Source organism: Gracilinanus agilis, chromosome 4, assembly GCF_016433145.1.
Source record: "Gracilinanus agilis isolate LMUSP501 chromosome 4, AgileGrace, whole genome shotgun sequence".
Lineage (NCBI taxonomy): Eukaryota > Metazoa > Chordata > Mammalia > Didelphimorphia > Didelphidae > Gracilinanus > Gracilinanus agilis.
Window position 1 is genome coordinate 255,613,595 of NC_058133.1, and position 12,053 is coordinate 255,625,647.

Consider the following 12,053-nt stretch of genomic DNA (forward strand, 5'->3'; position numbering starts at 1 on the left):
ATTTCCTTACCAATAAGAGATACAGAACTTCTAGCCTCACAAGGTTGTTCTAAGGAATGCATTTTGGACACCTGAAAGCTCTCTATAAATGTTAAGTTGTTAACTTTTTAAAACTCTACATGTATGTTAATATTATCCTTAGTGATTAAAGTTGGAGAGCTGGATCTAATCCATTTGTGAGGAGAGAGTAGACTAAGGGCAGAGAGACCACAAGAGAATCATAGCCATGAATTCCCAGTCAGCAAGTAATCCAGAGAAAGGACTCTGTCCCATCTGCCAAGAGTGTCTGATGGAGCCAGTGAGCACCGACTGTGGGCACTTCTTCTGCCAAGCTTGCCTCATCCAACATGCTAAAGAGACTTTAGAGGAAGAAGTCCTCTGCTGTCCTGTTTGTTCTCAGAAGCTTTGTTCTCAGAGCATTCTAGGGGCAGGCTACTACTGTGAGGTCCACCAAAAAAAGGTAGACTGGTTCTGTGAGGGAAAACAAGTCTTCCTATGTTCTGACTGCCACACATCTCCTGAACATCAAGACCACTATGATCTACCCATTGAACAAGCCCTCACTCACTATAAGGTAAGCTATAAGGTATATCTTTGGACATTGTTGTTGAGTTGACCACTCAGAGAAGTGCCCCAACCTCTCCCCTTCCTAATAAAGGACACATTTTCTCTGCCAACATCTTATCGAGTCTCCCATCTGCTCATTGGAGTGACTTTGGGGTGCAGACCCTGAGATTCCACTCCACACACCTCTATCAACATCAATTATTTTTTCCATCGCTTCCTAATTGAGATCTTCCTTGAGTCTAAATTCCTTCATGCAAAGGAGAGAGAAAATATTTGCCCCTCCCCATCTTGAGGTCTGATCCATTTTCACGTATTTGCAAAGAACCAGGAGATAATAATAATTCAAATTTCTAGAATATCTTCAATATTCACAAAGCAGTTTCCTCACAAAGGGTCTCAAAGGTTACCATAAATTCCCATTATATATAATAGTGATTCATTTATTCATTCAGTTAACATCTTCTAGGTATCTACCATGGACATTTCTAAAGCACCTTAAGATCTGAAGGATGCTTTCTTCATTAAAAAAAAATCTGTGAAGGAAGTAGCAAAAACTATTATTGTGCCTATTTTCCAGATAAAGAAACTGTTCTCAGGGAAGGTTATGATATTTGCTCATTCTCACACAACCAAATAGAAAAAAGACTGGAGCCTAGATCCCTACGATAATTAATTTTGAACTGGAAGTAATCATTAATCCAACTCCCTCATTTTCATCCAAGACCCAGAAATGTGAAATGTCTTATCTATACTTATACAGATAATAAGGAAGAGAACTGCATTTCCAGCAAAGGTCTTCTGATTCCCAAACCACACTATTCTCAAGGAGCTTATGATCCTATTGAGTCATAAGACAGGCACGCAAATAACTGTACAAGACAAAATATGTTAAGATCTATAGATAGGAAAGATACATACAATGCTATTAAGGATTAGATGAGGGAGAAATCACTTCCAAATGATACAATCAAGGAAGGCTTCCTAGATGTGTCATTTAAGCTAGGCCCAGCCAGGAGGATGGGTATGATTTCAACAAAGATCAGGTTGGGGGGAAAAGTACCACAGTCAGAGAGACTAACTGGAGACATATCCAAGAAAGAAAGAATATTGTCCTGTCTAGTTTTCACATCTAAGACACTAGTGAGAGAGAACCTGGAAAAAGCAAATTAGGGCCAGATCACAAAAGGGACTGGGTTAGGAGTCAAAGCATTATATTTGAAATCAGAATGTCTAATTGAAACAGCAACTCTGTCATTTATTTTCTGGATGACCTTGGTCAAATTATTCTTCTCCCTTCCAGGGACTCTGTTTTCTCCTCTGTAAAATGAAAGGATGGGAAAGATATGAACAGGCAGTTCTCAGATGGAGAAATTAAAAACATAATCTTGAAAAAAATGCACCAAATTACTCTTGGTTAGAGAAATGCAAATTAAGACTACTCTGAGATACCATCTCACACTTATCAAGTCAGCTAATATAACCAAAAGGGGAAATGATCAATATTGGAGGGGGTGTGGAAAAATTAGGACACTGCTACTCTTTTGGTAGAACTGTGAACTGATACAACCCCTCTGGAGAGAATTATGGAACCACACCGAAAAGGCCATAAAATTATGCATACTATTTGACTTATCAATACCATTAATGGGTCTATATCTCAAAGACATCAGAGATAAGAAGAAAGGACCTACTTGTACAAAAAATATTTTTAGCAGTTCTTTGTCGTGGCAAAGAATTAGAAATTGTGAGGGTGTCCATCAGTTGGGGAGTGGCTGAACAAGCTGTGGTATATGGTTATAATGGATTGTTATTATGAAGTGATGAACAGGATGAGTTTAGAAAAACCTGGAGAGATTATATTAAAAAAGGAGCAGTGTATACAGAAATACCATATGATGATCAAATGTAAAGGACCAAACTATTATCAGCAAAACAAGGTTCTAAGTTAACTCCAAGGGACTCATGATGAAAAATGCTCTTCATAGCCAAAGAAGGAACGGTTGGAATCTGATTGCAGATCAAAGCACACCATTTTTCAATTTATTTCCTTCTTGAATTTTTTATTGTATTTCCAATATGTGTCTTCTGTCATAGCATGAACAACATAGAAATACATATTGCATGAAAACACTGGTTTAACCTATATCAGACTATTTACCATAGAAGTGAAGGGGGAGAAGGGAGGAGAAAATCTGAATCGCAAAATGTCAGAAAACAATTACCAAAATTATTTTTACATGTAATTGAAAAAAGTTACTTTAAATGAAAGGTTGTATTGAATGACCCTTAGGATCTCTTCCAACTCTCACATTTCATGACACGATGAGATAATTCTATGAATGAAAAGCTAAGAAGTATTTTCATCTCTTTGAATGACATTTAGCTTTATAAATGACTAGTTCTTTCCCTCGATGCTTCCATGAAAGGGTCAACTGTCTTTTCACCAGCATCATGCCCAATCTCAGGTCTCTCATGAAGCCTTCAAGAAGAAGATCAAGAAGTTTATCCAGAACCAGTTGGACATATGATAAAATCAAGAGAAACTGGCATAAACCAAGAGTCATGAACAACAGAGTGTGAAGATCATTCAAGGGCCAGATCTTGGTGCCTAACATTGGTTATGGAAGCATTAAAAAGACAAAGTACATCCACAGTGGATTCAGGAAGTTTTTAGTGCCCAGTATCAAAGAGCTAGAAGTGCTCCTGATGTGTAACAAATCTTACTGTGCTAAGATTGTTCCCAATGTTTCCTCTAAGAATCTAAAAGTCATTGCTGAGAGAGCAGCTCAACTAGTCACCAGGATCACCAAACCAAATGCCAAACTGAAAAGTGAAAAAAATAAATAAAATGCTTTCCACTTTTTTATTTGTGTTAAACCCTCAAACTACTGAGACACACACACACACACACACACACACACGCAGAAAGATAGGGACAGAGACAGAGGGGAGGAGTGGGGGAGTCAGAGAGAGATGACTTTAAAACACAGTAAGGATCAGCCAGGTTGACACTGAACTCCATCCATTGAGCAGATGTACCATTCTCTAGTAATGACAAAGAAATGCCTCTCTCCTCAGGAACGGATCCACCGAAGAATGAGAAAGCTCCGGAAGATCCTAGGGAAATATTGGCACCTTCCTGAAAAAAAGGAAAAACTCCAGACTCTGTGGGTAGGTCCCTAGGGCCTTAGCAAGGACCATGTCTTGTGTTTCTAAGTTTCCTTCTTGGGGATGTTACTCTGAGAGCAAATGTATTTTTTTTGTTCATGAAAGTTGTGTAGGGCTAGAAGAAATCTGGGCCACATTCACATTTTGTGATTTGTATGTCTCTACCATCAGTCAGTTGGCATTAAAACAAAAAAAACAAACAAAAAAACCTTACCTTCTGTCCTAGAATTGATACTAGAAATCAGAAAAGGATCAAGGGCTAGGCAATTGGGGTTAAGTGACTTGCCCAGGGTCATACAGTTAGGAAGTATTTGAGAGTAAATTTGACCCTAGAACCTTCCATATCCCTAGCCCTGGTGCTCTATTCACTGAGCCACTTTGCTGCCCCAATAAATACTTATTAAGCACCTACTATGTGCTAGGCTTACCACTCCTGGGCTAAGGACGGTCCCTAGCCTGGATGAAAAAGGAGGAGGGTTGGGCGTGGGGCTAGCAACCCCACCCAGTAAAAACTACATCTGCTAAAGAAACTGCAACCTAAAGTAGGGGCAGCTGGGCTAGCTCAGTGGATTGAGAGCCAGGCCTAGAGATGAAAGGTCCTAGGTTCAAATCCGGGCTCAGACACTTCTCAGCTGGGTGACCCTGAGCGACCCATTGCCTACTGGTTGTGGCCCTATGCTCCTAGAATGGAGTCCCAGGATAAAAAAAAAAAAAATGTGCTAGGCAATGCGCTAAGGCTGGGGATACAAAGAAAGACTCTCAGCAGCTCACAATCTAATAAAGAAACATAGTTCACAAAAAGAAGCAAAAAAGCAGAAGAGAGGAGTACCTTGTGATGGAGTAAGTTCAACCAGGTGAGAAATGATGATGGGAAAGAGTAAGATACATAACATACACAGAAAAGTAATATTATCCCTATTTTATTGAAACTTAGAGAATTAAATTACTTGTTATGTTTTTATAGAAAAGACAACAGAGGGCAGATAGCAGAGAGTGGATCTCTATCCTGGATATCTATCTCTATCACTAGGCCTGGAGTCAAGAGGCCTTTGTTTCAAATCTGGCCTCAAACACTTCCTAGCTATATGATTCTGGGCAAGTTATATAACCCCAATTGCCTAGCACTTTCTGCTCTTCTGACTTAGAATTGACAGTAAAACAAAAAGAAGAAAGGAAGGAAGGAAGGAAGGAAGGAAGGAAGGAAGGAAGGAAGGAAGGAAGGAAGGAAGGAAGGATATGAATGTCCATAAGTAACATGTCCCTCTATAACATATATGAGGTAATTAGAGTTGACATTATAGAGGTGATAAAGTTTGGACCTATGATTTCATTGCTATAGGAAACTTTCAGATGAGGAAACACTTTCATTAACACAAGTTGGCACCTCTCTAACTTAGTCTCTTAGTCTTAGTTGGCACTGAGCATGTTAAATGATGTCAAAATCTACAAGCACTTATTAAGTCCCTACTGTGTGCCAAATATTGTGAATATGAAGAAAGCCAAAAGACAGTCTTCCTCTTTAAAGAATTGCTGGAAGATACAAAATGCAAACCATGCAAACATAGCACATACAGAATAAACTAGAGACAAAGGAAAGCACCAACATTAAGGTGGGGGGGGGTGTTCTGTAGAAGGTGGGAATTTAATTTGTACTAAAAGGAAGCCAGGGAAACTAGGAAATAGAGATGGGCAGGGAGAGCATTTCAGGCATGGGGGAGAACCAATGAAAATGCCCAGAATCAGGAAATGGAGGGGAGTAAAATGTAAGAGCCTGGAAAGGTTGATGGGTGGGTCAGATTTGCCAAGAGTTATACTGCCAGAATATGTCAGAGCAGGTCTTGAACTCAAGTCCTGAAGCCAGTTCTTCATACATTATGACATGTTGCATTGCTGACATTTATATGGCATATTATTCAGATTCTTCCACTCAATTCAGTAGGGCTAGTATCGACATTTTAAAAATAAAGAAGATCCAAGTCAGAGAATTGAAATGACTTCCCAAGGACACTTCACTGATTCCAAATCCCATTGTTTTTGCCAACCAATACTCTGATGCAACTATTCTAGAGGAATGAGTGTGAAACTCAGGGAGCCACCCTCTTCCATAGAGTTCTCTCTCTCTCTCTCTCTCTCTCTCTCTCTCTCTCTCTCTCTCTCTCTCTCTCCATCACCAATTCAGATTCTTTTGTTTGTTTGTTTGTTTGTTTGTTTGTTTTTTAAACCCTTAACTTCTGTGTATTGGTTCATAGGTGGAAAAGTGGTAAGAGTGGGCAATGGGGGTCAAGTGACTTGCCCAGGGTCACACAGCTGGGAAGTGTCTGAGGCCGGATTTGAACCTAGGACTTCCTGTCTCTAGGCCTGACTCTCAATCCTCTGAGCTACCCAGCTGCCCCCACCAATTCAGATTCTTGACAGTGACTTTGTCTCTTCCCCTCCAAGGATGAAAGATGAGCCACATTTTGCTTGTCCTTAACTCTAAGATTTTCTTTTTCTGCAGAAACAGATGGACGCAGAAAAGCAGAAGCTGAAGGATGTCTTGGAGAAACAACAAATGGGAGAACCATGGGGCACTGTCCCTGAGCTATCTCTGGACATAGTGGATAGCTTTTTGGAAGCAGTAACAGTGCTCCAGCACAAAATTTCTGAGGAAGAAACCAAACTGAAAAATCTGATCACTAATATGGAAGCGGCATCTAAACAATTGGACATCACCATGCTACAGGTCAATAACTTGCCCCCAAAGTAGGAACCTCTAACGCACTACACTTATCTCTTTTTTTGTTTTTAAGAGGTATGTGATTGTCCCCAGTTACACAGTGAAACTGAAACCCAGAAATGGCTGTGTGGCTTACCCAAGGTCACTCAGCTCATATGTAGTATAAAATTAGAATTGGACAAGAAAGAAGAAAAAAAAAAAAGGAAATGGAAAAAAAAAAGCATTTCTTAAGTACCTGCTGAGTGCCAGGCACTGTGCTAAGTGGTACCTCGATATATGAGTACCTTATATAGGAGCAGTCACATCGGGATTTTTTTTCTTTTTAGTCACAAGCGGCTATTTGAACCACGAGCTTACATCATCTTCCACTAGATAGCCTGCCTAGCCTTCAGTATCACAAGGCTGTCTCATTTAGTTCGGTGTTTAACTGATGGTGCTAATGTCCATATTGAATTGTTTTCACTTTCTTCTTTATTTTTGTCTTTATTATCAGTTTTTTTTGGGCAAATTTCTTAACTTTTAACTCTGGGTTCTAACAATGGAGGAATTGAAAGAGTTACAACAGCAGCAGCATGCAGAGGTTTTGCAGGAAATTAGTGGGGAGGATCCGGAGGTGGATGAGGCAGTCAGTACAAGCGAGATTAAGGAAATGTTGAGGATTTGGGAAAAAATTAAAGTTAATTGAAAAGAGATGCCCAGAAAAAGTTGTGACAGGTCGTGCATTGGAGCCATGTAACAATTGTTTCACACATTATCAAAACGTTCTGAAAGGGAGGAAGAAACAAACTTCAGTGGAAAGGTTTTTGTTGAAAAGGCCTCTAAGTGAAATTGAACAAAGTGTGGCAAAAAAAAAATTCAGTGAAGAAAATGATGATAATTAAGTAAAGTAAAAAAACAGCAATTAAGTTTAGCAATAAAGTTACACATAATAAGTAATGTATAAGGTCAATTTTACATTTAAATGTAGCATTATATGTGTAGAGAGTAAGTTATGTTAAGCAATAGCACACAAAATGAAAACCTCCACCAGCATCTTCGTCTGACCTTGAAGGTAAATAACATTTCATAAGCAAGTTTATTTCTTTACAATCTTTTTTATTATCTAGAAATATATTTATTTGTTATTTATAAAATACATTTTCATATTTAAAAGCATACAAAACAAAAATTTTGTGTGTTTTGGGGGGGGTCGGAATGGATTAATTGCATTTCCATTCATTTAAATGGGGAGATTTGATTTGACACACAAGCAAATTAAGTTACAAGCTTGGCCATGGAACAAACTAAACTCGTGTGTCAAGGTACCACTGTATTATCTGTTTTGATCCTCACAACAATCTTGGGAAGTGGTTATTATCATCCTTATTTTACAGCTGACAAAACTGAGGCAGACAGATGTTAAATGATTTGCCAATGGGCACACAGTTAGCAGGTATCTGAGGTCAAATTTGAACTCAGATCTTCTTGATTCCAGCCCCAGTATGCCACCTGGCTACCCCAGCTCCTCATAGACCACTGAGGAGACTGACTATGCCCACTATCCCTCAATCTAGATAATAATCTCTAAGGTAGGTGGTGTGGGGATAAGATAGTCATAGCCTATGTTCCTAAGGCTGTATAAATAATCCTCGGGTGGGATGGTAAAATGAACATGATGTCTGGAACTGAATTCCTGTTGTGTTTCTCTTTTTTCTCCTAGAGTGTCTGTGATTTATTGAGAAGGTATGGAATTTTATCTTCTTTATGTACCCCCCTTTTCTTTTAGACAGATACTCAATAATGCTTATAAATACATACATATGAACATGTAGATATATGGGCAGACACACAAGTATATAATAATACCCACACAGACACATAATTCAAACATAAAGTTACATATAGGTCATCCAGACCTCATGAGCTCCCACCAATGTGCTTACCTCTACTGGTCAGTCGGACTTTTGTGCGATCATTTTCAGTCATGTCTAAATCTTCATGATCCCATCTGGATTTTCTTTGCAAAGAAACTAGCGTTAAGTTGCCATTTCCTTCTCCAGTTCATTTTATAGATGAGGAATCTAAGGCAAACAGGGATAAGTGACTTGCCCAGGATGATAAATGTCTGAGGCTGGATTTGAACTCGGGTCTTCCTGACTCCAGACCCAGTACTCTATCTACTGAGATATCTACCTGTCTAAAGGATGCAAATAATTTAAAGCAATGACATTTCTGTCTGATAATGCTATTAGCACAGTAAAACAAATAGCAATAAAACATAAACCTGGAGCCCATTCTCTCACAAATACATACATAATCAGTGGGAAGAGTAGACACACACAAGATACTTGCATAGAGAGGCACATACATCCTGAACATATTTGACCAACATTCAAGGATAGAGGGGGATGATTCATATCTACTGCACATTAGGACCTCAGATGTCACTGCTGTTTTCTGGTGATGCTAATGATCCTTTCCTGACAAATCTTCTCTCTCCACTCCTGAAAGTCTCATGTGATCTGTAATCTCTTTCAGATGCATAGTCTATACCAGATATGTAGTCTCCCTTGGGCATCACTTTCTCCTAGTCTCATGGGGCTGCTGCTCAGTGTTGCCCTGCTGGTCCCATGGTTGCCATTGGTTGTAGCTAGAGGCAACTCCATTGGGCATGAGTGAATTGGTGAAATTTCTCTGCTCCCAGTTTCTAACTTCAGTTTAAGTCCTTAGCTAGTATCCTATCTCTTCCTCATGAGAATGAATGGCTTCTTGCCATTGCCTCTTTAATTTGGGCTTTGCAAGAAGGGGAAATGTAAAAGCTCTCCCAGAAAAGCAAAAATTCTTACTTTCCCAGTCATTAGTGTGGAGATTAAAATTAATGTGCAAAATATGAAATATTATAGTTATGAATACTTTATTAATAATAAACTAACAGAGGCCTAACTAAAAGGTTGCTAACCAGCCCACTCCCAGGAACAAAAGAGAAAGAGGGAGGAGTTACAGCCAAATATAAAACAATAAAGTGATCATGCAAACGTGGAGGCACAGGAGAGATTAAAGGGAAACTAAGGGATTTACAGGGGACAAAGTCCAAGGTTCAAAATCTCCATTTATACATTAGACAGGGATAGAGGGATAAAGAGTGGGAATCTACCCAGAGTAGGGGAAAAGACTTTTTTCTTGTCATTTTATTTTTCTAAAGCTGTGGTCTATGTTTCGTTCGTCTTCTTTTTAACCCTTACCTTTCTTCTTAATAACAACTCAAAGACAGAAGGACAAGACTAGGCAAATAGGGTTAAGTGATTTCCCAGGGTTGTACAACTAGTAAGTATCTAAAGATGGATTTGAACTCAGGAATCTCCTGACTCTAGGCTGAGTGCTTTATGCACTGCACCACTGACCTGCCCCAAAAGTTAGAGAGCCATCTATAAATTGTATAACCTAACACAAATAACCAAGAGTTTTCTCTCTTTCTAGGAAAGTTCCGGAAAAATTATATGACATAGAAACCAACTTTTCTGAGTTGGAGCAGAAAGTCAGAAAGCTGATTCAGCAAGCATCCTATTCCAGAACACCCCTACCTAAGAATTGAATGGCTCGCCTTTCCTCCACCCTCTCCATCCAACTCACTAACTCCCAGGCCTGACCTACTTTCCCTCCCTGCTTCCTAACCCAGTTACACTTGACCTATGGCAATAAATTCTTCATTGGACTCCTTTCCCTTTGCCCTGGGTCTCCTACCTCTTCAGGGAAATCCTAACTACCACTGCTGCTGCTAAGAAAATGATAATGGCTACCAGTTACATCTCCTTTCCCAGCCACCTCAGTAACCAGATCGGAACTGGGGAAGTCTTGGCTACTTAATGACACACAGAGCAGACTTTAGTGGCATGTAATAGAAAAGAAAACTGAATTTGTAGTTGGGAGTCTCAGTTATAGCAAGATTAATTATGGAAGCCCCTGATGGATTTGGCAGGTCTCTCCCTGCTTCTACCAAATGAAATAATTGCCATGGAATCTTGTTAATTAGAAGCACCTCCCATCAAACTTGACATACATACTTGGGAATGCATTTCTGGGAATGCATAGTGGATATCTCCAATGGCTGTAACTCTCTCCTGAAGACTGACAGACTCAGGAGGACAAATGTGTATAGGAAGAGCCTCTCTGGGAAAGATGCAAGGAAATTCCCCAAAGGCCATAAAACTGTGCATACCCTTTGATCTAACAATAACACTACTAGGTCATATTCCAAAGAGATAAAAAAAAAAGGGGAAAGGACTTGTACAAAAATATTTAGAGCAGCTCTTTTTGTGGTGGCAAAAAATTGGAAACCGAAGGGTTGCCTATCAATTGAAGAACGGCTGAACAAGTTGTGGTATATGATTATAATGGAATATTATTATTCCATAAGAAATGACAAGACAAAAAAAACCTGGAATGAATGAATAATGCAATAAGCGAGCAGAACCAGAACACTGAACACAGTAATAGCAATAATGTATAATGGTCAACTGTGAAAGACTTAACTTGCATTATCAACAATGCAAGAACCCAGGACAACACCAAGGGACTCATGATGAAAAAGGCTATCCACCAATGCAGATTGAAGCATATCATTCATTTTATTTCCTCCGTGAATTTTTCTCTAATATAAAAGATGTATCTTCTTTCACAATATGATAAACATAGAAATATGTATTATTTAATAACACATATATAACTGATATATTACCTACCATATTGGGAAGGGGAGAAGAGAACATAAAAACCAAATGTCAGAAAATGATTATTAAAGATTGCACTGGTATGTAAAAAAAGAAAGGAAAAAAAAAAGATCCAAGGGAAAATTGTTCTAACATACTTAAGAATCTCTTTTCCAGCACTTTCTCTCCCTTGGACTTCCAGCAATAGGGGAAAAGGGGATTTTTCTCCTCTGAGCACAAATACATGACAGTAACTAGTTATTCCCTAAAATACACATTTCCAGCCTTGATGGTTGCCTGGCAAGGTCCATTAAGGCATCAGATAAATGGAGGGGAAGTTTCTACTAGTTCACTGTTCAGGAAAGAACATTTCCAAGATGATTCCATACCCAAAGAACTATCAAAAACCATGCCTGACCTGGCCAGAAATCTGAACCCTTAAAAACTGTTCTAGGTCACTGGGGCAGTATAAGTTTGTGAGGAACATGAATTAGCTGTTCAGCAATTCTACAAAGGAATAGTACAATGGGCCTAATGAGTTATTTATTATGGACTGTTAAGATTTTGTTTACATGTACCTATGAGACCTTTGCATTTTATGTAGTTTCTGTGATAGAGAAAATAACACTATCCTTTACCTGATACCTGTATTGTATATTGAATGCCTCTCTGCAGGAGGACCTTGTTACTAGGGACTGGGGAAATCCTATACATGCTTTTGAAATTTCTCTGGAGTTTCTCCATGAAATTTTCTCATCTATAAATATAGCTATATGTATGTATGTGTGTCTCTCTCTCTATATATAATGTATATGTATCACAGAATTGGTAGAATTCAATGAGAAAATACATGTAAATCTCTGTCAGGGGTAAATTGCTATGCAAATGGAACGTATGTTTATTAGTTCATTTCAATT

The 12,053-nt window shown here is 38.9% G+C and overlaps 1 protein-coding gene across 1 annotated transcript; it reads left to right on the forward strand.

Annotated features, from left to right (window-relative positions):
- Nucleotides 1-226: 226 nt before the first annotated feature.
- Nucleotides 227-10,022, forward strand: TRIM40 (tripartite motif containing 40). Its single transcript, XM_044675257.1, has 5 exons — nucleotides 227-574; nucleotides 3,646-3,738; nucleotides 6,233-6,457; nucleotides 8,151-8,173; nucleotides 9,908-10,022. Exons 1-5 carry the CDS (start codon nucleotides 227-229, stop codon nucleotides 10,020-10,022), a joined length of 804 nt encoding a protein of 267 aa, XP_044531192.1.
- Nucleotides 10,023-12,053: the final 2,031 nt, after the last annotated feature.